The following is a 25403-nucleotide window of genomic DNA, read 5'->3' as shown; positions in this document are numbered from 1 at the left end:
TCTTTTAGCATTTTCAGTTTCAGGTTTACACATAGGTTTTTGATCCACTTTGAAGTGATTTTTGTACAAGGTGAGGGATAAGGATCTAGTTTCAGTCTTCTACAAGTGTTTATCTGGTTTTCCCAGCACCATTTGTTAAAGAGGATGTCTTTTCACTGATGTATTTTTTTGGCCCCTTTGTCAAGAATCAGATGGCTATAATTGTATGGGTTTGTTTCTATGTCTTCTATTCCATTGGTCTGTGTGTCAGTTTTTGGGCCAGTACCATGCTATTTCTGTTACTATGACTTTATAGTATATTTTGAAATCAGGTATTGTGATACCTTTAGCTGTGCTCTTTTTGCTCAGGATTAATTTGGCTATTATGAGTCTTTTGTGCTTCCATGTGGATTTTAGTATTGTTTTTTCTAGTTCTGTGAGTATCATTGGTATTTTGATGGTGATTGCATTGACTCTGTAGATAGCTTTTGGTAATATGGCCATTTTAATAATACTGTGTTCTGCTAATCCATAAATATGACCTCTCATGGTCTCTCTGTTGTCTGTTGTCTTTAATTTTTTCTTTGGTGTTCTGAAATTTTCATTCTAAAGCTTTCGCTTCCTTGTTTAATTGATCTCTAGGAATTTATTTTATTTTAATTAATTTTTGTTTTGGTACCGGGGATTGAATTCAGGACCTTGTGGTTGTGAGGCAGGCGACGGAACCACTGAGCTAAATCCCCAGCCCTAGGAATTTATTTTTTTGAAGCTATTGCGAGTGGAATTGTTTTCTTCATATGGTGGACCCTTACAAATTCAATTTCTTCATGAGGGTTGGTTGTAACACAAGTTGATTGTAAGTCAAGACAGTTTTTCCCATAAGAAATAATGAAATACCTACAATAAATTCTGAACCTCCCAAAGCACCCTTTAACTAACCTTTTCATAATATAAAAGGGTTGTGTAATGTACATAATTTACCAGAAATACCAATAATTTTCCTAGTATATTCACCAAAAAGTTATAAAATGTGCCTAGTTTACCAGAAACAACAGTTTCTTATTGTATTCATCATTCAAGTTGACATCTTTGGCTTGCAGGAAGGGAGGATGAAATGAAAAGTGTTTATTGTTTGGAAGGAGAGTACCCTTCCATAAGAACATCAGGAATCTGGCTCTCTGGTGTCCTTTCCTTGGGAGAGTCTGTAGCCCACTAGGATCTTCTTCTGGCTCACTAGGTTTCAATGCTTTCAGAACTAAAAACTGATCTAAGGTTGTCTATTCCTGTCTTTTCTTTAACACTGTTCTGTAGTATGATATAACATTATCATTAAGCAAGTGAATGCAGTGATTGGCCTTTTCTTTGGGTAGGTCTTTACAAATGTTTGTAGCTTTGTCAAGTTCTTCAGGATTTCCTTTATTTTCGAAGAACTTGTATTTCACTGATTGTTGATATACCCCCTCCTCTTCAGAAAGCGTCTCAGCTGCCATTTTCTGGTGCTCAGCTAGAAGGTGCAGAAGTTCCTCTGTAGATAGTTCTTGTGAATGTTCCTCAAGCAGTTCCTCAACGTCACCACTGTCTACCTGCAAGTCTATGGGCACTGCCATGGTGACAGTGTCATCAACCACATGGCCAGTTGAAGGCTCAGGCTCTTCTACACAGCCTTCAAAGCCTCTGTCTTAGGCCTCACTTTCTTCCAGGCAGAACTCAGTGTCCTTAGAGAGACAATGGCCCAGGATTTTTCAATTAACCTGCATAGGAAAGAATGTTGTAATGTTCCTTCCAGAACTTTTTAAGGGTTAAATCTGTATCTGAGATCATCTGGAAGCATTTCAGGAACAGTTCCTTGGTGTATAGCTTCTTAAAATTAACTGTAACCTGCTGGTCCATAGGCTGCAGTAGAGGAGTTTTATTAGGTGGGAGGAACTCGACTTGAGAGCCATGGGAATTCTTCAGCCAATTCTAAATTTAATGGGTGAGCAGGAACATTGTCCATGACGAGGAGAGCCTTGAGTGGTAAACCTTTGTCCTCTGGATATTTCTTAACAGTAGGATAGAAAGCCTCCCTGATCCACTCAAGAAAAAGTACTCTTGTTACTCAGGCTTTTGCATTAGATTCCACATGATCTCTAGCCTATTCTTCAACTTTGTTTCCTGAACACTCCAGGGGCCTCAGGGTGATAAATCAAGAGAAGCTTTATCTTGAGGTCACCACTCAATTGACACATAGCAAAAAGGTTAGCCTATCTTTCATAGGCTTGTGGCTTGGCATTTTCTTCTCTTCCTAGTTGATGTATATTCTCCTGGGCATTTTTTTCCAGAAAAGACCAGTTTCATCACAGTTGAAAACTTGATGACAGCAAAAGCTATTTCTCTGTGTCATGCTGTTAAAGTGGTGTATGTAATTTTCAGCAGTCCTTTTATCAGCACAGGCTGCTTCAACATGTGTAGTCATGCTAAGAATCCTAGTTCTCGCTTTAAAATTGTGAAACCACCCCTTACTGGCATGAACTGTTTCACCATTATCACTTGTTGATAGATTATCCTTTACACAATGCGATCTGCATTTATAGCCCTAGTTTTTTTTCACTAATTATAGACTCAGATAGGCTATAACCTGCCATCTGCCTTTTGTTTATCCCCACTAATAATAGCCTTTCTACATCACCTAACTCTTGATCATGACTTACTAATTTGAGTAACACCTTTAGCAACACTAGCTTCCTTATACAAATCTTTTCTCTGTAAGATTGTCAAGATAGTGGATCATGCTGCATGTATTAGGAAGACTGATCACAGGAATGCCACTCATATTTCTACACAATTTCCTTCTTTTCTATTGTGATTGCTTTCTTTTTTTTTTGGTACTGGGGATCGAACTTGGGTCCTTGAGCTTGCAAGGTAGGCAGTAGAACCACTGAGCTAAATCCCTGGCTCCTGTGATTGCTTACTTTACCTTCCCTTCCTTCCTTAGCTTCTTTTCTAGCTTTTTTAAAGGGCCATTTTGATAGCAGTAATCATAGCAATTATATAAAGCACTGACCAAAACCTTGTCCACAGATATGTGGAACTGATGCTTACATATGCTTACATACAGTTTTCTGGCATCGTGAATCTTTATTTGTAACTGTGCAAGTGGCCAGCATTTGGATTGTAAGACTGCTCGTAAGTTAAAACTAAAATTCTATTTGTAACCCAAGTTGTTCATATATGAAGCTGGTCATAACTCAAAGGTCCACTATATATTCCTTAGCAGGTTATTACTGTTGTATAGAAAAGTTAACAGTCTTTTAATGTTGATTTTATATCCTGCTACTTTACGGAATTTATTAGCTCTAAATATCTTTTTTTTGGAATCATTAGGGTTTTCTGAGTATAGTCTCATTTATAAACAAGGATAATTTGACTTTTTTCTATTTGTATCCCTTTTATTTCTTTCTCTTGATTATTGCTATAGCTAAAATTTCAAGAACTGTATTGAGGAAGATTGTAAGAGTGAATATGCTTTCCTTGTTCCAGATTTTAGAGGAAGTGCTTTCAGTTTTTCTCCATTCAGAATGATGTCAGTTGTGGGGTTGTTGTATATGGCCTTTACTACATTAAGGTGGAATCCTTCAATAAATAGTTTCTTCAAGACTTTTATTATGAAGGGATGTTGAATTTTGTTGAAAGCTTTTTTCTGTGTCAATTGAGATGTTCATGTGATTTTTACATTTGTTTCTATTTATGTGTTGTATTATACTTATTGATATGTGTATGTTGAACCATACTTGCATCCCTGGAATGAAACCAAATTGATCATGGTGTATGCACTTTTTAATGTGTTGTTGAATTTGATTTTCAAGTATTTTACTAAGGAGTGTTACATCTATGTTCATCAAGGATATTAGTCTGTAATTTTCTTTTTTGTTTTATTCTCATCTGGTTTTGTTATCAAGGTGATGTTGGCTTTGTAGAGTGAGTTTGAAAATGTTCCTTCCCTTTCTATGTTGACTAGTTTGAGGAGCATTGGTGTTTTTTTCTTTAAAGGTATAGTTAAATTTATCAGTGATCCTTTGTGTCTTAGGTTTTCTTTGTTGGGAGACATTTTATTACTGTTTCAGTTTCATTGCTTGTTACTAATCTTTTTAGGTTTTTTAAAAATATCATCTTTGTTCAAACGGTTTTGATAAGTTACCTGTGTCTAGGAATTAATCTCTTCTAGATCCTCCAATTCATTACAATGTAGGTTTTCAATATAGTCCCTAGTAATCCTCTGCTGGATTTCAGTGGTGTCTGTTTTAACATCCTTCTTCATCTAGAAATGTATTGGGTCTAATTGCCCCCCACCATTTGGAGAAGGGTTTATCGATCTTGTTTATCTTTTCAAAGAACCAACACTTTGTTTCATTGATCTTGTGTATTGTTTTTCTATTAGTTTCTGTCTCTTTAATTTTAGCTTTTATTTCTTTCCTTATGTTGGGTTTGTTTTTGTAAGACCTTGAGATAGTTTATTTTTTTCTTTTTTGAGATCACTTTGTTTTTTTTTTTTTTGGTGCCGGGGATTGAACTCGGGACCTTGTGCATGCAAGGCAGGCGGTGGCACCACTGAGCTAAATCCCTGGCCCTAGATCACTTTGATTTTTTTGAGGTAGGCTCTCATACACAGCTGTTATCTGTCTTAGGATTGCTTTTTCTGTATCCCAGAGATTCTGTTTTTTTTCTTTTATTTTTGGTACTGGGGATTGAACTCAGGTCCTTGCGCTTGTGCAGCAGGCGGCGAAACCACTGAGCTAAATCCCCGGCCCTATCCCAGAGATTCAGGAATATTATATTTTTATTATCATTTGATTCTAAGAATTTAAATTTTCCTCCCTGATTTCTTCGATGATTCACTGATCATTCAAAAGTGAATTGTTGAATCTCCATATTTGTAGAGTTTCTGTGGCTTATCTTGCTGTTGATTTCTAGTTTCATTACATGAAGATTCTTCTGAATTCTTTGTCTGGTATTTTCTCCTCTTTGATGTCATTGAAATCACTTACTATGAAGTTATTAACTTTTGGAGGAGTCATATTGTATTGTTTTTTCGTGTTTCTTGTGCTACCTATGTCTCAAGTTCTGTGCCTGTATGCATTCACACTTCTCTGCTCAGGCTTCAAGTCTTCTTTCATCATCCACTGAAATTGCCTGTCCCAAACACCTAGGGAGCTCTGTTCTGTTTCATAATTACAACCAAGATCTCAGAGTACATATTTTTCAGTGGTCCTGCCACAGCTGTGTTCCACTGGGACCTAATGTAGTTATAAAGCTGACTGTAGCTGGAAGAGTGTGGCTGTAGTCATTGTGGTTTCAGGGGAAAGGAAGATGCAGGGGCTTATGTTTCCATAAGCAGCAAGTTTAGGCATAACCTTTGAAAGACGGCTCCTCACTATACCTCTATACTTGTCCTCTGAAAAATGCAGAAAATATACCTTCAGAATCCTATTCTGAATTCAAAATTCTGTGAGTAAGCTAGAAGTGAACATTGAAAAATAATTAACATTGATAATACAGCTGTCTGTTCATTTGTGCACTGATGGTGAGACAACTGAGTTGGTTCTGAATCAAAGTGATGGTGATAATAGTGATAATGAAGATTATAATGTTGTAGGAAAAATACCTGGAGACAAAATGGTGATAATGTGTACTGGGCCTATTGAAGGACAAGAGCAGTGTGCATTCATAACAATAAGAAACTGAGGAAGAGAGGCAGTGAGGTGGGAAGAGTCTCCAGTAGGGCTGAGGTTGCCTCAGGAGTTCAAACAAAGACTGAGGCAGAGGCCATCCCGTACTGGGAGAGCCTGATGCTTCAAGGGTGCTGAAGCACCTGAAGGGTAGAAAAGGCTGCACTCTGCATCTGGCAGAGCCCCAGTGGCTGGGTCCTCTCTTGGTGCACCTGTAGGAGGGCTCATGCCTCATAATGTGGTCATGATTGGGCTACCGGAGCTGTGGTTTCCTGAAAAGAAGCTGCTTTCCAGGGCCAGGATGTTACTGAGCTATGACAGACAGAGTCCAACTCATTTAAATTGAATAGGTTGAAGTGTGGTAAACTAAACCTCTTGACAAAGCCAAGAACACATTACTGGAAAACAGAACTTTAGAGATTTTCATGTCAGCAGCTAATTCTCTTCTTTTTTTTCACCTCAACCTTTAGTATGTGCGCATGCATACCCACACACTCTTAAACACACAGGTACATGAAAAACAAGGCAATAAAATGCCTTCAAAGACACCCAGCTCTCCCAAAGCAGGTTCAAGGGGGACCAATAGAGAGGAAATCAAACACTAAAGAGCTGTACAGGGTCAGGATCATCAATATCACTGTCTTCTACCTCTACATCTTATCCCAGTGGGAGGTCTTTAGGGGCAGTTACATACATACCGTGGATCGAACTCAGGTGGGTCCTTGTGCTTCTGAAGCAGGCGGCAGAACCACTGAACTAAATCCCCGTCCAGGTTAACTGTTTTTTAATTAGTGAGAGTATACTCTAAAGTAATAAAATGTGTAGTATAGTAAATACATATGCCAGCAACAGTCATTTAATATCATTTTCATGTGTTCTGTACATAATTCTGTGTTGTATTTTTGCCGAACACTTTTTTTTTTTTTGGAACCAGGGGTTGAACTCAGGACCTTGTGCTTGTGACGCAGGTGCAGTGCCAAATCCCCAACCCTATGTGTTGTATTTTTTTTTTTTTTTGGTACCAAGGATCGAACTTGGGACCTTATGCTTGGGGCAGACAGTGGAACCACTGAGCTAAATCCCCGGGACCTATGTGTTATAATTTTAAAAACTATGTTTCCTTTTTAAATACTATGTAACCTTATTTCTTCACTTAGGGTGGTTTGGGGTAAAATTTTACTTCCTTGTAAAATTTCTATCCCACTTTTCTTATTGGTCAATATTTATTTTATACATCATTTCATCTTTATTTGTATCTAGTTTTAAAAATTCTCTTAGATAACACACCGATCAATTTTTAAAAGAATCCAACCTATAAATTTATCTTTTAATTGATAATTTAATTGATTTGCGTATCAATTACTGCTCCATTAGAACTTATTTCTGTCATCTCAGGGTTTTTTTTTTCTGCTTAAATTCTTTTATTGGTACATTTTAGGTGCACAGTACGTTTACATTTATCATTGGGTGCTTGTACCTGTACATGATGTGTCTTGTTTCTTATTTTTTCCACATTCCCTGTCCTCCCTTCCCTATTTACAAAGACTTTGTTTCTATTTTTTCCTTTTCTCATAATTTTTCCTTTCCCTTTCCTCTCCCACTTCCCCTACTCTTTTGGACCTTTTTTTCCTATTTCACATTATCAATTATTCATTTAAATCATTTTAATCCTTATTTACACTTTTAGTTTCTCACACCAGAGAAGCTATTTGGTATTTACACGTGTGTCCTATTTATTTCACTTAAGAGTATTGCCTCAATATGCATCCATTTAGCTATAAATGTCTCTAATTTCTTGTTCTTTATGGCTGAGTATTACTCCGTTTTATAAAAAAACCACATCTTCTTTATCCAGTTTCCAGTTGATGGGCACTTTGGCTGTTTCCAAGCTTTAGCTATTATAAGCTGTGCCACTATAAACATGGGTGCACATATATCACTGTGGTATGATTCTTCTAATTCTTTTGGGAAGATGCCCAGCAGGGGAATAACTGGGTCAAATGGGACCTCTAGTCTTAGTTCTTTGAGGTATCTCCATACTGATTTCCACAGTGGTTGCACCAATCTGCACTCCTGCTAACAATGGAGAAGGGTTCTTTTCTCCCCACAGCCTCACCAGCATTTGTTATTTGTTGATTTCTTGATAGCAGCCATTCTTTCTGGGGTGAGGTGGAGTCTTAGTGTTGTTTTCATTTGCATCTCTCGAATTGAATGATCAGTGATGTTGAACATTTTTTCATATGTTTTCTTTGCTAATTTTGCTTCTTTGTCTGAGAAATCTTTCATGTGGAGAACTGTTTTCCAACCTTTTACTTTGTGAATTTCTTTTTGAGTTAGGTATGTTTCTTATATACAGCATATTGTTGGATTTTGCTTCTTAATCCATTCTGCCAGTCTCTTTCTTTTGATGGGTGAATTGAGGCTGATGGTTATAATTGATAGATATTGACTCATCCTTGTCATGATGTTTTACTGTTGTTGGCTCTATTTTTTATTTTTCCCCCTTTTCCTTTAGTTTCTTGCTTTGCCTGGTGGCTTACCTCTTTTGGGCCTCATGGAATTGTGACCTTCATTGTCTTTTTCTAGGATATTGTTTAGAATTGTTTGGAGTGCTGGTTTGGTGTTCGTGAAATTTCTCAGATGTTCTTTGTTGTGAAAGTAGCTAATTTCCCCATCGATTTTGAAAGATAATTTTGCAGGATACAACAGTCTAGGTTGGAAGTTATTTTAGGGCTTGAAATAATTTACTCCAGGCTCTCCTTGACTTGAGGGTTTGTGTTGAGAAGTCTGCTGTGATTCTGATGGGCCTTCTTTTGTAGGTGATTTGTTTCTTTTCTCTAACTGCTTGTAGGATTTTGCTCTTCTGTTGGGTTTCTGGGATCTTGACTATTATATGTCTAGGTGTAGATTTTTTTTTTGATCGTGGCTAGTTGGAGTTCTATATGCCTCACTTATCTGTATGTCCAATTCTCTACCTCTGTCTGGGAAGTTTTCTATTACTTCTGTGAACAGTTTTTATATGTCAATTGTACTTTCTCCTGCTTTCTCATAGACTCCTGTCAGTCTTATGTTATTCTTCTTTGCATCATCTAGAAGCGGCTGGATAGATTTCTTGTGGTCCCTTACTCTTTTTAAGAAATCTCTGTTTTCATGGTCACTAACCACAATCCTGTCTTCTATATCTGATATTCTATCTTTACATTCCCTTAATCAGCTGTGAATACTTTCAGTGGAGTTTTTAATCTGGATATCTGTTTGAATGTGTTTCATGGATTCCATTTTTTTTCTATGTTGGGCGATCATGGTTTCCATTTCTTATGCTGGGCATTCATGGCTTGCAGCATGGTCCTGAGCTCATCTATTTTTTTTTTATCTGTTTCTGTTCTAGAGCTTCTAGTCATGTCTTTCACTCTGCTCACCATCTCTGTAGCTATCTGGGAAATTGTTTCTGTTTTGAATTTTTCTAGAGCCTCATTCATCTGTTTTGTTACTTCCTGTGCTATCAGTTCAGGGTGTCCAGGTGCTTGATTATCAGACTTTTCCACCTCATTTCCCCCAGAATTTGCCTTTGGTGGGGTGGAAGTCTGAGTTTGTGCCTTTCTTAAATGTCTTCTAATTTTTGTTTTTGGTACTGTCCTTGGTTTAATTCCTAGGTTGATACTTCAAAATTGCTTATTGTAAGTATCTTTGTTGCTTGTATTTAGAACCCTTATGGAATGATTGCTTCTCAGAGCTGTTTTCCAGATATGTCTGGTCTTTAGGTTTTGAGTCTCTAATGACTCTGAGGCTATCTCATTTTCATTATACCAGGAAGGAGAACTGATTAGATCAATCACAACTCCTTAGCCCAAATTATACAATCAGCAAGACCATAGCATCAAGCACAGCTTAGAAAATGACAATTTGTGGTAGTTATTAATCTATCACCTTTAGCTGTGTGAATTAAATCAAAATTGAGGACCAGCCCAACATATGTTTATAGTGAATAAGCTCTTCAATATAGCAACTTCACCCTTCAGGATGGGGAGTTAGAAGGAGTTGGGGAGGGTGAGATAAATAGGTAGAAGGATAGGGAAAGGTTAGCAGTGAGGCCAGAGGACACAGGAAGATCACGCAAATTCTAAGAATCTGTTGAAGACAAGAGGAAAAGACAGAATGAAAGAACAAAGATGAGAACAGAACAACCTGACAGCAATAGAGAGGCTAGAAACTCTATTTACTTTCCTTTAAAACTAATGACAACTGAGAGAAGGAAAAAGAGAAGAAAAGAAAAAAGAAATCTGAATTAGGGTCAGAACAGGAACAAAAAGGGAGATGAAGAACAATGTGGGACAGTGAGAGAACAAGTGAGAGAGAGAGAGAAAGAAAAGGGAAATGAAAGAAAAAAAGAAAAAAAAATTTTGAAGAGTAGAAAAAAATTAAAAATAGAGCAAAAAAATTTTGGAAATAAAAAATAAAAATGAAGGGCCTCCTTCAGGGTATGTCTCTGCTGTCACAATAGACAGCGTGGGCAGCAGTGTGCAGATATAAGTCAGCGAGTCTCAGCAAGCCAGTAGCAGACCTGTGAGATTCAGGCAGATTGCTGGCTACAAGTCCCAAGTTGAGCTCCCTGTCCTCCTGCTGGGTTGAACTCTGCAAGGTTCTACTGCAGGTTCTAGCTGCCTTTCCCCTGAAGATAGCCCAGGTTCCAATGGGAGGTGATGATCCCTCCAACTTAACAAGTATGGTGGTCTGGTGTGCCTTTATTGCAGAGATTCTCTTCACTTTTCCAGTGGGCTTAAATTTTCATCAGGGAGCCTGAGAGAGGCCCTCTTTCTGTTATTCACTTCTGCTCTATCTTCTGGAGCTCAGGACAATGGCCTTTATGGCCTCTGTAATGTGGACCCAGGTAGCTGCACAGCCAGGAGGCCAGAAGGGGGGGGGGCGTTGCGGGCGGGACGGGACACACAGGTGACTGCAGGTGCTGTTAAGCTGGTTGCTGGGGGGCGGGGCATGGGTGGGAAGGAGCAAGGCTCCATTCAGCCCAGGTCCTCACCCTCAGCTGGCTGGTTGCTGGGGGGCCTGGAATCTCATCTTATTAAAAAAAACTGTGATCTTAGTTTTATTTCCATTTGTTTATGTAATGGAATTTTTTTCCCCAAGAGTACTTTCTAAAAGGTCTTTATGTAGTTGAATTTGTGAGATAATAAATGTTTCAAGGTATCTTACTTCATTCTTCTACATAAATGGTTATTTAGCTGGCCATGAAATGTTAGGTCCAAAGGTTATTTTTTCTTTTGACCTTTGAGAATCCATTGTCTTATTTTCATAATTATTGATATCAGTTTAATATTTGTTCTTCTGTGAAAGCCTGGACTTCAATTTTTAAGACTTCGCATGGGTTTAGGGAATAGAATGAGGTTTTTTAGAGTGCAGAACTTCCAGTGTTGTAATCAAAGCTCAACTGTTCCTTTTTTCTCCTTTCCTAGATGGTCTTAATCTTCAGCAAATCTCCTAGTCCTTTGTACCTCAGCCACTGGTCTTTTTAAAAAAAATTTAAAAATTTTTAATTTTTCCAGTGCTGGGGAACAAACTCAGGACCTTGCGCTTATGGGGCAGGTGCAGTGCCACTGAGCTAAATCCCTAGCCAGCCACTGCTGTTTTCTGGGAGCTGTCACTCTTGGATGTAAATGTTGCCAGGTATTTAAGGGAAAAGGAAGAAAGAATACTTAGGGGCTGGACAGTTCTTTGTATTGGTTGTCAATTTTTGCCTCATCTGTGTTGTGTGGTCTGTGTCTCATTGACTCTCAACTGGGTGCTGCTACTTTTCTGCCCAGTGAAAGGGAGAGATTTGAGCAGATGAAAAAAGTTCTCTTTTCCCACAGGTTATCTCGTGCTGTGTTTTAAGCCTTCTCTTATTTTCAGGGACTATAGTTACTTAGTGCTAAGCACCAATCATCCTTTTGTCTTTTGCAGGGTTTCTCATGACTTTTGTGATAAAAATTTCTGGAATCTATTACACTTTCCTCTGTCTCTGTAGCATTTCTAGAGATTGATTCCTAGAGAGAGGCAGCAGGCTATGCTAGCTGCTTAGATTCTCTTCTACTCCTTTAAAAAGTGCTTTAAATTACATATGTATTTAATAATTTTACTTAGTTTGAAATATGTGTATATTTTTGTGGGTAGTTTATTGTTATCTAGCAAGACAAACAATAGTGATTCTTACTTAAAATCAGAAGGGTAATTTATATGTAATTAATCCTAAGAATATAAAGCTTACATTTGTAACTAATTCACTTAATAAATTTTAACTGTTGTAGTCCACATAAAACATTTTATAGATAGTTTTGTGTTTTCATCTCTAAGTTTTAAGTTTTACTTATAAAATTCTCGTAAATGGAGACTTAATATACTAACTTTTCTATCTTTTGGATTCTAACATAGTGCTTGAATCATAATCTGCAGTTAATATGCAGAATTATTTCTCTCTGTAGGATTTATCAGCTTCTTTAGAAGCAGTGTATGGACAGGCCAAAGAAGGAATAAACTCTGAAGAAATACTTAGAACATTTTATGATTGGAAATGTGATAAAAGAGAGGAGTTCACCAGTGTTAGGAGTGAAACAGAGGCTTCTCTGCAGCATCTTGTAGCATGGTTCCAGAATACCCTAAAGGTAAGAACTCCTGCTCAGTGGCATTTGTGGCATAAAACAAATTATGTATTTTTAATCATATTTCTTTGTTCAAGAGCTGAAATTGTCTATTCTTCCCTATTAGATATAAATTTAGGACCTGAGTGGTCAAAGTTTTTTATTAGCTTTTTGTCAGACTCCTCCTTGTATTATTGTTGAAAGACATTTTTTTTTCTTTTTCTCTTACTTGTCCTCTGCATTGTTCCTGTACTTCCCCCAACCACTAATTTTCTTTAGGTATGCTGTGTATAGGTACCTTTTCTCCTCTGGTACATAAGTTTTATGAGGGTAAGTATCTTTTTTGTTTTTTACTGTAATCTTATTTTCTCTACATTGCCCAAGGTATAGCCTAATGCTCTGTTTCGGATACAAGGGCACAATGAGTGCTAATTGAGTTAATTAATTGAGATACTTTCTGTTTTTATTTTTGAAAATGAGGTTTTTGATCTGTCTTTGGGAGAACCACTGGCTTATGAAGACACAATCGGTAGTATTGATGAAATCTTAGAGAATGCTGAGTCATGTGTTTGCAAAGAGCTAGAGATATCTCAGATTGTGAGTATTGATAGTCTTTTATTGCTTCCTTTTAAGCAGTGATTTCTTATGCTAATTGGAATGTATGAACCAATAATATAGTTTCTCTTGTTAATCAGAAAGTTAAGACTGGTCTTAGTTTTTCTGTTATAGGCCTGTTTGAAAGGGTAATACTGTCAAGTTCTAATCCATATACAGTGAAAAGTCTTATTCTTCTTGGTGTTTTCATTTTAGTAGATTATTTTACATTAAGAAATCTAATATTTAATTCAGGAAGCCCCTGTTAATCCTAGTAGATCAGCCATTTATGTAATTTGATTTTTTTGATAGAATATTTTTATTGTTTTATTAAATACCATGTCATTTTTTTTATCCCTCCCCATTGTTACAAATTTGTAGATACTACATGAATGATGATAATTTATATTCTATGGTTTGCTGGTATGATGTATTTACACATGCAGTTGGTACTGATGTCATGCTACACTTCCTTAGGAGATGGCCAATTTAAAAAAATGTGAGCAGCTTATCTGCTAGAGGAAAATGCTTCCAGAGGGTGCAATGTATACCATCTTGCACCTGCAAGTTCAGTATTAACAATATTAGATTTAACTTAGACTCCTGGGTTATGTTTCCTTTTCTTTTTAAATAATACACATAATTTGAGCAACATATTTATATTGGAAAAGTTTTTTTCTCCTTCCCAGCACCTTATTTTTGGTACTTAAGAAAGAATATAGATACACAGCATCTATCAGCCAATATTAGTGGGCCACAATCTCAAAACAAATAATATTTAACAGTGATACCATTTAAAGAGCAAAACATTAGAAAATTACTTGGAAGCTAAACAAATCAAGGTTCAGCAGTGATTTTTCTAATTACTTGATATGCATGGAATCATCTACATAGTCAAGAAATTAGAAACTGCCTTGAGAAGGAAAAGGTAACATTAAAATTATTTCAGTTGGAATTTAAGATGCTAAACGACCATTTAATTTTGAGTGTTTTATTTTTGTGACATAATCTGTACATCTCCTGTTTATTAACAGATCTGTAACTTTAACTTTACAAATGCTTAAATTTAATTTTACATATGTAAAAAATTATATATTTATTGAACCATAAAGCTGTCGGGGTACAATAAATGAAATGAGACTATCTGTCCAATTGTATTTTGGCTCAACGTTAATCATGAAATTAGAGGTAAAATTACTTAAGATGTGAGTATCTAGGAAGGTAAAGAGGATAGAATAAAACTCCACCCCCTCCAAAAATGGCAGTTTGAAGTGTAGGGGGAAAAAATGAAGTGAATAAATAGCCCAAATCTAAAATATTAAGTTACAAATTAAGTCCAGTGTTTTCTCAAATAAATGTACAGGAAGGAACATGCATAGCATGGCAGATGTGAAGGCCTGAAGTGATTAACACTATGTTCATGCTAAGGTGGCTACTCTGATCACCGTGTTGGGCTGCTTGTGTAATTTGATTCTTGCTTCCATTATACTCAATGAGTGTAAGACTCAGTTCTTGTGAAAACGAAATTAAAAATTAGTGTAGTTCCTTAACAGTATTTTGTATCTTAACATTGTCCATGGGGATTCTTTCTCAATTAATTATTCTGTATGCTTCTCAAAGTCTCAGTGGTTATACTTTTTATTGCTTTTTTACTTTTTGCAGTTTTATTCACTTTGGATTAAAAATACATTATTATGCCAGGCGTGGTGGGGCACATGTGTAATCCCAGCTACTTGGGAGGCTGAGGCAGAAGGAACAAAAGTTCCAGGGCCGCCTAGGCAACCTAGCAAGACCCTGTTTCAAAATAAAAAGGGCTGGGGAGGTAACTGAGTGGTGGAGTACTTGCCTAGCTTATGTGTGAGGCCCTGGGTCAGTCCTCAGTACTGCAAAGAACAGCAACAATAAAAAATGCATTATTAACATTCTGCTTCTGACAGTTTTAGGAATATTTGGTGTGATAGGGATAACATTTTCTATATTAACATGTTTGATATCTTTCTTCTGTTGTATTATGAGAAATTTGAAGTGGATGTAGCAGTTTGTCAGAGGCATCATTTTGAAGTTTACCCATTGTTATTGGAGGTTTTAACTATTTCGGCTACTCCTTTCTGTATAATTCCACCTGTGATTTCATTTAGGAGCAAGGTGATGCAGACAGGGAGATCATTTTAAATACTTATAGTCAAGTACTGCAGAAGATCCATTTAGAGGAGAAGCTCATTGCCACTGTACAATCCAAGTACAAAGACAGTATTGAGGTTGGATTATGCTTTCTCTTACTGGTCTTATAAATTAGAGCTTTAAAATTTTCAATACTTGAATTTTTCTCAAGTAGTTCAATGCTCATTGTGTTGGTAAACAATGCTCATTGTTTTGCTGCAAAAGCAGTATAGCCATTGCTATCATTGAATTGACAGTAAAATGAGAATGATGACTTTTGTTGATACATATTTTGATTTTTATTCTTTGATTTTCTTATGTACTTGAAAACATGTTTGTCATTTTTTTATATGTATACAAGTTTAATGTAGGAAATTTGCTAATACAGAAAGATAAGAAGAATTAAAAGTTCTTAAAGTCCTTAGCCTAAGATAGTTTTATAGTATTTCCTTTTTGGATGGACACATATCCACACCCACTCGTAAACACATACAGCATGCATTGCATTATCTTGTAAGCCATGTTGAAAATACTTTCTTCATTTAATAGTATATTATGAATATTTCTCGATATGATTAATGATTCTTTTGTACTGCCATTTTGAATGACTAAATTATCATTCTAGTATAAAGGTATTTTCTACCATAAATTTTTTACGTAATCTTTGTATATAATTTTATGTGTAATTTCTCAGATTACTAAAATTGAACTTTTCAAATTAAAGGAAGTAAACATTATTAAAACTTGGTACATATTGTCAAACCACTTTTGGGAAAAGATTATTTCAATTTATATCCTCACTAGAAATTCCAGTTTGCATTCATATTGACAATGTGTGTATTATATTATGCCTCAGTTGAAATAATTCTTCTGTCTTTGCTACTTTGAGTACTAGAAATAGTATTATTATAACTAGAAATATGGATAAGTAGGAAATTGGTTAGTATTGTCTCGTTGAAATTGTAGCATTTTCTTACTATTTTCAGATAGTTGAATATTAGAAAAATCATAAATGGTCAATAGGTGACTGTTCAGTAAATATTGTTGTCTGATATGTTTGAATATACAGTAACTTTCTTTTGCTTAGTTTAAAAAGCAAATGACTGAATACATAAATACGAGCCCCAGTGTGGATCACTTGCTGTCCATTAAGAAGAAACTGAAAGGCTTAAAAGCTAAACTGAGATGGAAATTGGTTGAAAAGAATAATTTGGAAGAAGTAAGGAAACATTTGCTTCTAACTGAACTCTGTTTATACCTCATTTTTCTTGGGTTCTGTTTTATAAAAGTTGTTCATAAACATGCTCACTTTTTTTTTTACATACTGTACCTTTTTTTCTGTGTATCAATAAGAGACTGCATTAATAGTGTAAATACTATATTTTCCCATATAATTAAGTATTCTTTAAAATATTTTATGTACTACCTTGGTTTTTAATAACATGAACATTTAAAAATTTTTTGAAAAACTTTTGGTTTAGACTGTTTATAATACAAACCTACAATATGCAAGTAATAAATAAGGTATTTCCCCAAAGATAGATTTTTGTTGTAAAGTATTTTTAAGATCATGGTGTCTTAATGGCTGAATATAATATCTCTTGAAAGTATTTTAAGTTGCTTTCATAAAATAATAGAACTGGAGGGATTAGGATATTCTAATCTGGACTAATTCATTCCTTAGGCTTGAAACTTTGTGAATAAGATGGTGATTCTCTAGTCTTTTGAAGATTTATGTTAAAAAGATCTGTATTGTATCTTCACCCAACTTTACTGTCTCTTCATCTTCTGAGCACCTAGTTCAGAGTGAAGTGGAAGCTGTTCTAGGACTAATTTCAGAGTTTAAGAGTTTTCCAATTTTATCTTGCTCTACTCTGTGAAAAAGGAGGTCTTTTACAATCTATTTAGCTTTTGGAGAAACAAATACAACTTTTAAAGCCTATATCTTTTTAAAGGTAGTTTATTTGTTAAAACACCGTTGGAATCTCATGGAGTACTTTGTGGGTCCTGTGTCATTTTCCCTGTAGTAGATGCTTTACACATTCAGTCATTCTTTTATTTCCTCTGTTTCTAGCTAATCTCATTAAAAAACAATGCCAGAGAATTCAGCTCTGGTTTCTGATACATTTGCTGTATGGCTGCTGTTGGCCACTTATATTTAAGAAAATATACAGTAAATTAAACAAGAAAATCTATGTAATTGTCTTTATTTTTTATGATTCTTTTATGTAGGCTTTGGAAAAGTTAGTGTTAGAATAAACTGACCTAAGTTAATTCAACAAGTGTTATAAGGGTCAGTTATATGCTAGGTACTGGTGGATGCATAGAAATCACATGGACTGCTCTACTGTAGAAATTGCATTAATTCTTTTTGTTTGGTTCTAGGGATTGAGCCTATGGCCTTTTGTATGCTAGGCATAGAAATTGCATTAATTCTTATAGGAAGATTTATTTTCAGTCTACTTTAATAAACCTGTAAAACCATTTTTTCTTTCTGATTAAAAGTCTGATGACCCTGATGGATCTGAAATTGAAAAAATAAAACAAGAAATAACTCAATTACGTAGTAGTGTCTTTCAGGAAATTTATCATGAGAAGGAGGAATATGTAAGTATTTTAAAATTTAAATTAGGTTTTTTAGAAATTGAATCCAGATATCTTTTTTATGAAATGGACTATAATCATAAGGCTAGAAATGTCATCTTAGCCTATGTAGTAATATTTATGTGAATTTAGAAATTAATATTTTTGGGAAGTATTGGGGATTGAACTCTGGGCCTGACACATGACAAGAGCTCTACACTGAGCAGGTACCCTCAGCCTGAAATTATTTTCTTATAACAAAATAATTCATGACTATTGAACCAATGTGGAAATTATAAGAAATTATAAAGAAGAAAAAAGTATCACTTGTAACTTTCTCAGTGGTAACAGTAGTAATCAACTTTTGGCTTCCTTTTTTTGTGCTTGTTTTTGCATATGTTCATATGCATACATGCTATTGCCTACTGTTTTTTAAGATAAAGCATAAGACCTTCATAAAAACCTAATGGACATCATTTTTATCATAATGTTGCAATGAAAATATTAATGAAGCAATATAATTTAATTGAAGAATTTACTAAAATAAAACTACCTAGTTTGAGGGAGGTTATATCTTTAAGTCTTCACTACCCTAATTTTGTGATTTTTTAAAAAGAGAATTAGTCATGGATTTTTTTTCTTTAAAATGGAAAGAATATTGTATCATATATCTGAGGGAGATTATGGGGAAGAAGTTAGCTAAAAAACAGTGTTTTGAAAATAATACTATGAAAATAATGGACATTTAAAATATGCTTTATTTAGCAAACACATCTGACAGTTTGTAATATCTTACGAATGTTTGTATAAAAATTGACAAATGTGTAGAAGCATGTGATGTATGACTTCTGTAAGGATCCTAAAATTTCACATTTGCTTCAGAATGATTGATGTAGAGCTACATATTCATTTTTCACCTTAAGACTTTTATAATTTTCTTTCTAAATGAGAGCAATTATTTAAAAATGGTCCTGTGTTTTTAGTATTTTGAGAAAGGACAGTTTTATGATTCAAATTAATGTATTACACTTTTTCATTTTAATTTGGAAGTGAGTGTGAACTTTGACCTTAGGCAATATTTGTGTTTATATATGTACACAAGGCATAAAATTGATCATTAAGTTTTTCTTCCCATTTATGAGATGGTAGTTCAAGTTGTCTCTTGATTTTGCTTGATATTTCTTGAAGTAGAGGTCAAACTCAATGATAAAGATATATTAGATATCTAAGAAGTCTGATGCTGATATATTTTCTGAAGAACAGCTGTCATAATTGAATATATAATGATCTGAAATTAAAATTATATTTTGAACTTTAGGAAAAGTTGAATAACTTGGCGCAGAAATGGTTCCCTGAGCTGCCTCTGCTTCATACTGAAATAGGATTACTTAAATACATGGTAAGTTTTGTTTCCCTTGAAAATTATTATTCTGCAGAGAGTATAGAAAAGTGATGATTTTCAAATTGTGTATCAGTGTTAAATTTATAGTATTGTTTCTATAAAAAGTTCCTGATGAATATTTAAAAAGTACTATTAGAAGGTTTTATCAAGACTTGTAAGTAGTTGCATAGTACAACATTTTACTTTTCATCTTAATTTGCATATTTTTCTCTATCTTCATCTTCATTCAGAATGTTGCATGGTCCTTTTTTGAATTATGGATATTGATTGGTTGATTGGTTGATTGATTGATTGCAGTACTGGTGATTAAACCCAGGGCTTTCACATTAAGCTGCATCTTCAACCCTTTTTATTTTTATTTTGACACAAGTACTCCCTAAATCACTAAGTTGCCCAGACTGGACTCAAACTTTTTTTGGAGACAAGGTCTCACCATATAGTTCAGGCTGGCCTTGAACTTGCAGCAATCTTCCTGCCGCAGCCTTCCAAGTGCTGGGATTACAGGTATGCACCACCATGCCCAGCTCTGTGCTCAAACTTTTGATCCACCTGCTGTAGCCTCCCACAGTGCTGAGGTTGTGGGCATGAGCCACCATATCTTATCTTTTTAATTAATAAATTAAATTTTACAGTGTTGGGGATTGAACCCAGGGCCTTTCTACTGAGCTATGTCCCCAGCCCTTTTCTTATTTTTTTATTTTGAGACAGGGGTTTAGTTTTCTCATTGCTGGACACAATATCTAATACAATTTAAAAGGAAGAGTATTCAGTTCATAGTTACCTGGCTCTAAGACAGGAACATCATGTCAGCAAGGTGTGACAGAGCAAAGCTGCTTAGTTTATGGTGGCTGGGGGACAGCAGGGGAGCAGCATGAGAGGAACATGTAGAAAACCATATATACTGCGCAAGGCTGCAGCTCTGTGACCCACATCCAGGAGTGTGCTCTACTAATCTGCTAGGTGTTTCTTAATCCAATGAGATTGACCATCAGGATTAACAGCCATGCAGGGTCCTGCTATGTTATTGAATTATCCAGTTAGATATTTAATTTTGAAGTGATAAAAATTTAACTCCTGTTTCAAGAGTACTGCTAGCTATGAGGAATAGCTAGAATTCTGCTAGCTATGAGGAATTTAAACACAATGTGTCTTTTAGGTTAACCCAGCGGGCAAAAAATTTTGAAAGAAGTAGGTTAAGTTAGATATTTTGAAGTGGGTTTGGTTTGCTGGGCAGGCAAAATTCAAAGGCAAGGAGATTAGCGTAGTAGGGGCAATATGGAGTGGGATCGGTAAATTCTGGTGCTCAGGGAAAAATTTGTTACCTCTGTGTTTTATATTTTCTGCAAAGGATAAGGAGCTAGATGAGGTACAGCTGTTACTTGGTATCCATGGGGCACTGGTTCTAGGCTCCTCCTTCCCCAGCCTTTACCAAAAGTTTCTTCTATAAAATGGCTTAATATTTGCATATAGCCTATGTGTATCCTGTTATGTACTTCAGATTATCTCTAATCTATTTATAATACTTACTACAAAGTAAATGGTATTTAAATAGTTTTAATTTGGTGTCACTTAGAGAATGATAAAAAAGTGCACATTCAGACATACAGTTTTTAAAGAATATTTTCAGTTTGCAGTTGGTTGAATTCTCATGGGTGTGGCCAACTGTATTTATTCTTTAAGATTGTCATTAAGTCCATGATAATAAATATAGTATAAAAAGGGGTACTTATGATTTTATTTTCATGAACATATTTATTTTCATAAATATGTAAGATGAAAGTTCTCTAATTAATTAAAAAATTAGTCTTTCCAGGGTAAACTTTAAAATGATGTTTTTCCTTGCAACTGTTTAGCTTAGAGACTGACTTGAATAGTATGTAATTATGTGCAGCAACAGAAGACTTGAAAATTAATTTTTAAAAACTTTACTTTATTATAGATTATAAAAGGTTTGAATCGAGGTTTATGGAAGCCTTTGATGACTGTAAAATGTTTAATTGTGATGTATCCTTGGGAATCTTTTGGAGGTTGATTATGTATTAATGGATTAAATATACTAACAACACTTAAACTAGAAAATATCTGAAGACTGTGTTACTAAAACTACATTGCAGTAAAACTTAGTTTGATTTGAAATGTTATATCAGATTTAAGTGTGCAATATTATTCCTTTAGAAAGTAGCAGAAATATCTAGTAGAATTAAAAACCATTTTCACCTTTAAGGACTTTAGGCAGAGGCAGAAGTGCTAGAATTACTTCATAGTACAAATAATCTTCAGATTATGAAGATTCTACAACCACCTTTTTATTTGTCACTATTTTAAATATTTTTAGGAAGCATACGAGATTTTTTCAAGTAACCATTAGGTTCCCTTAGAAACATGGGTGGTTAATCCCAGGCATTTCTAGGGTCTGTTCTAGAACTATAGCAATAATTTAATGTAGGGTGATTACACTGTGGATGGAAGGAGTCTTAGGGTGAGAAACTAGGAAAAATATGAAACTTTAAACATTTTTTATTTTATTGTTTTTAAAATAGGGTTGATGGTTTTCATTCTATCTAATAGCATGTAGCTAACTATGTTGATGATTTAAAAATGGTAGGATTTTTTGATTCATCATCTGTAATAAAATTTGTGCCTAGAACTCTGGTGGTCTTCTTACTATGAGCTTAGAACGAGATATTCTTGATGCTGAGCCCATGAAGGAACTTAGCAGAAAGCGTCCTTTGGTACGCTCTGAAGTCAATGGGCAGACTGTTCTTTTAAAGGTAATAGTAAATTCTGATTTGTAGGAGATTGGGAAGTATAAAGGGGAGTGGTGGTGCTATGTTTTAGGAAAGAAAAAACCCATTATTTTGTTTTCTAAAGTATGTAGGTTTACTGACACGATGATTGTTTCTCCAGTATGGTTGTCAAAACTAATTTTGACTGGAAAGTATCCCACATTGCCCCAAATAGTACCTGCTTTTAATATGTACTTGCTTTCCTTTTTTGGGGTGAACTTACTATATTTTATCTAACATCTTTTTGAAAGTTTTGCTTCTCTTAGATTTCTCTTCAAAATCTCATCCATGTTGTCAGCACAGTCTGCTTTTTAATTTTCTCCTTGTGATTGATACGGGAAACTGTTTGTTAATCATTATAATAGAATATTTAAGTTGGCCTTAGTTGCTTACATTATAGTAAGCTTTTTTCCTTTCCAAATTATAACATTCAAAGCAGATAGACAAAGTACTTATAAAATTAAAAAAATAAAATAAGCCCTAATTAAACATACATAAAATCATTTATTACATTTGAGTGATGTATAATTTGAGTGGAATTTTTAATTTTGAAATTACAAGTGCCTGTTTTTTTATGCAAGGGCTATTCTGTGGATGTAGACACAGAAGCCAGGGTGATTCAAAGAGCAGCCACCTATCACAGAGCTTGGAGAGAAGCCAAAGAAGAGTCTGGCTTACTGCCATTAGTATTCCTGTTTTTGTGTAAGGTAAATCAGTTCTTATGCTAAACTTTTACAGAAAACATTTTATTTAAAGTAAGTTTTGACTCCAAATTTTAGAGTAGTAATTAATTCTTTTTTTGTTTTTAATTCTTTTTAACAAAGAACAAAAATTGTCTTATAGAATCAGTGTATACTAAAAACGTTAAATTTTTGCTTTGAGTCACATTCTCTGCTTTGCTTCTTAGTCTGATCCTGTGGCTTATCTCATGGTCCCATACTATCCTAGGGCAAACCTGAGTGTTATTCAGGCCAGTATGCCTTTATCATCAGAAGTAAGTAAAAACACACTTTCCATGGATATATTAAATGAGAAAATAGCACCTAATATTTAACACTTAATATTTATCTAGGTTATACTGCATGATATACGATGTAAAATTTTGACTTGTGTTACTCTGTCACATAAGCCCTTTGATGTGAGTGTTATCCTGTTATACAGATGAAAAAAGTGAGGCTTAGAGTGATGAAGTGACTTGTAGAGTCCCTCAGCCAGAGGTAGAGTTGGAACTTGAAATTAGATCTTTTTGGTTCCAAGCCTAAGCTTATAACTATTAAGTCTGCTATATGTAAATTGACAGCTTTAATTTTTATCACTGTAAATTTAGAATTAGTATGTTAATAACAATAAAGGAGGCCATGATTCTATCTACTTTATGCTATTTAAGCTTCTTTTCCAGCTGCTTTTCATGGTTGTTACCTAAGTTTTCTTAGAAACTGCAGACTACACATACACACACATGGTCACCAGTCAAATAATCCAGGCTTCATCTCACCTTTAATTCTTTTTGCCGTATTCTTAGTAAAAGTTCATTTGGAGGAAGCTTTACTTACCTCTAGAACAGTCTTTATTAGAGAAAAGATTCATGTATTAAAAGATTTTCTATATTCTAACCTCTTTTCTGTGTACTTATCTATAGGAAGCTTTAAAGGTTATGAAAGGTGTTGCCCAGGGCCTACATACATTGCACAAAGCCGACATAATTCATGGATCACTTCATCAGAACAATGTATTTGCTTTAAATCGTGAACAAGGAATTGTTGGAGATTTTGATTTCACCAAATCTGTGGTAAAATGTCATAATCTTACAGATAAATTCTCGACTTCATTTAATATCATTGAGTAGTAGTTCAGCATGATATGGTAATTTATTGTAGGACCTGTACATTCAGTTAAAGTGTGTCATGTTCTGTAAGCAGTTATTTGCTATCAACTAGGTGATAGAATAAGAGTTTATAAGTTCTTGCATTGCGTGTGTGTGTGTGTATGTGTGTATTTTTTTTGGTACCGGCGATAAAACTCAGGACCTTGCGCTTGTGAGGCAGGTGCGGTGCCACTGAGCTAAATCCCTGGCCCTTTGCATTGTATATTTTAATCAAAAATCTTAGGAGCAACCTGACATTATACTAAATGGTATTGACAACATTAATCATTAATTATTTTATCATCATCTGAAAACATTCAGTTGCTAGAAATTATGCAAGAATTTCCCTCTGCTGGTGTCCTCTCTCCATCATACATTTAATTTAAATATACATACTTAGCTGTTTTTTTATTATAATGTGCATTTTCAAAAATCTGGGAATCTTGGGCTTTTTCATTTAGTTTTACTGGTTCAACTACAATGGCTGTTAATGTGGTGCCATGTTACCTCAGAATAGCTACTTTATAAAAGTAGCAAAGATCAAATAATTAAGAACATGTAAATATTTTTTGATAGAATTTTTATTTTTGATAGAATCTCAAAGTATACATGATCATGTGAGAACAGTTTCTTATTTATTTTAATTGAGAAATAAATTATATACTTATGTACAACATATTTTGAAATATGTACACAGTTGAAATGGCTAAGTCAGCAGTTCTATTTTGAAAGTAACAGCCTTATTTAGATATAAACATATCATAAAGTATACAAATCAGTTGTAGTTTTTAGTATATTCATAAAGTTGTACATTGATCATTACTACCTAATTCTAGAAGTTTTTTTTTTTGAGACAGAGTATATGTAGTTCAGGCTGGCCTTGAACTCACTATGTACCCTGGGGTGACCACTAACTTGGCAGTGATCCACCTGTCTCAGCTTCTTGAATGCTGGAATTACAGGCATGCACCAACATGCCAAGCTCTGGAATATTTTTTATCACTCCCCAAAAGAAGTGCTCTACTGATTAGCAGTCATTGTCCATTTCTCCTGTTAGTCAGGCTAAGAAAACTAATAATACACTTCTATATCTATGGATTTGGTTATTCTGGACACCTCATATAAATAAAATCATACAATATGTGGCCTTTTATGATTGGCATATTTTACTTCCACAACATTTTCAAAGTTCATTTTTTGTCCTAATATTGCATTGTATGTGTATGTCATGTTTTGTTCATTTATCAGTTGATGGGATGTTTGGATTTATATTTTCTGCTTGTCATGGATGATGTTGCTGTGAATATTAGTGTACAAGTTTTTATGTAAACATGTTTTCATTTCTCTTGGGAGGCAAATTACTAGTTTATATAGTGACTTTTTTTTTGAGGAATTTAACTTTCTCAATGTGAATCATTTTGCATTCTCTTAAATGATGTATAAAGATTCTAGTTTTTCCACATCCCTACAACTTTAATTACCTGAGCAATTCCTTTTGAATACTGTATGTCATAATGCTTTATACTTTGGTCACCTGCAAATCATAGGGTAATGCCACCATTATAAATGTTATCTCAATAGCTTTTATATGGTAGCTCAAAATGATGAAAAAGTGAAAATACAAAACTAGTCAAAAGCCAGATCATGCAGGATTAATACAGACTGATTTGCTGTGATATTTATCATAGTTTATCTGAGAAT

The 25403-nt window shown here is 34.8% G+C and overlaps 1 protein-coding gene across 14 annotated transcripts in view; it reads left to right on the top strand.

The window, feature by feature from the left end:
• Stk31 (serine/threonine kinase 31) overlaps window positions 1–25403 on the top strand; it is a 100761-nt gene that overhangs the window by 36359 nt on the left and 38999 nt on the right. For 10 of the 14 annotated variants that reach the window (XM_087206662.1, XM_087206652.1, XM_087206656.1 and 7 more), the window contains 10 exons: window positions 12158–12337; window positions 12794–12910; window positions 15046–15165; window positions 16155–16286; window positions 17573–17674; window positions 18969–19049; window positions 21698–21823; window positions 22420–22545; window positions 22746–22832; window positions 23478–23627. In XM_087206662.1, coding sequence (XP_087062788.1) covers window positions 12158–12337; window positions 12794–12910; window positions 15046–15165; window positions 16155–16286; window positions 17573–17674; window positions 18969–19049; window positions 21698–21823; window positions 22420–22545; window positions 22746–22832; window positions 23478–23627 — 1221 coding nt within the window. The remainder of the gene's footprint in view (window positions 1–12157; window positions 12338–12793; window positions 12911–15045; window positions 15166–16154; window positions 16287–17572; window positions 17675–18968; window positions 19050–21697; window positions 21824–22419; window positions 22546–22745; window positions 22833–23477; window positions 23628–25403) is intronic. The other 4 variants (XM_087206658.1, XM_087206659.1, XM_087206665.1 and 1 more) reach the window with 2 other exon arrangements.

This window comes from Heterocephalus glaber, unplaced genomic scaffold (assembly GCF_053883595.1).
Source record: "Heterocephalus glaber isolate CG9 unplaced genomic scaffold, H.glaber_assembly_v1.0 deba00000676, whole genome shotgun sequence".
Classification (NCBI taxonomy): Eukaryota; Metazoa; Chordata; class Mammalia; order Rodentia; family Bathyergidae; genus Heterocephalus; species Heterocephalus glaber.
Note: the sequence above shows the minus strand (reverse complement) of the source record. Positions and strands in the feature narration are given on the sequence as shown.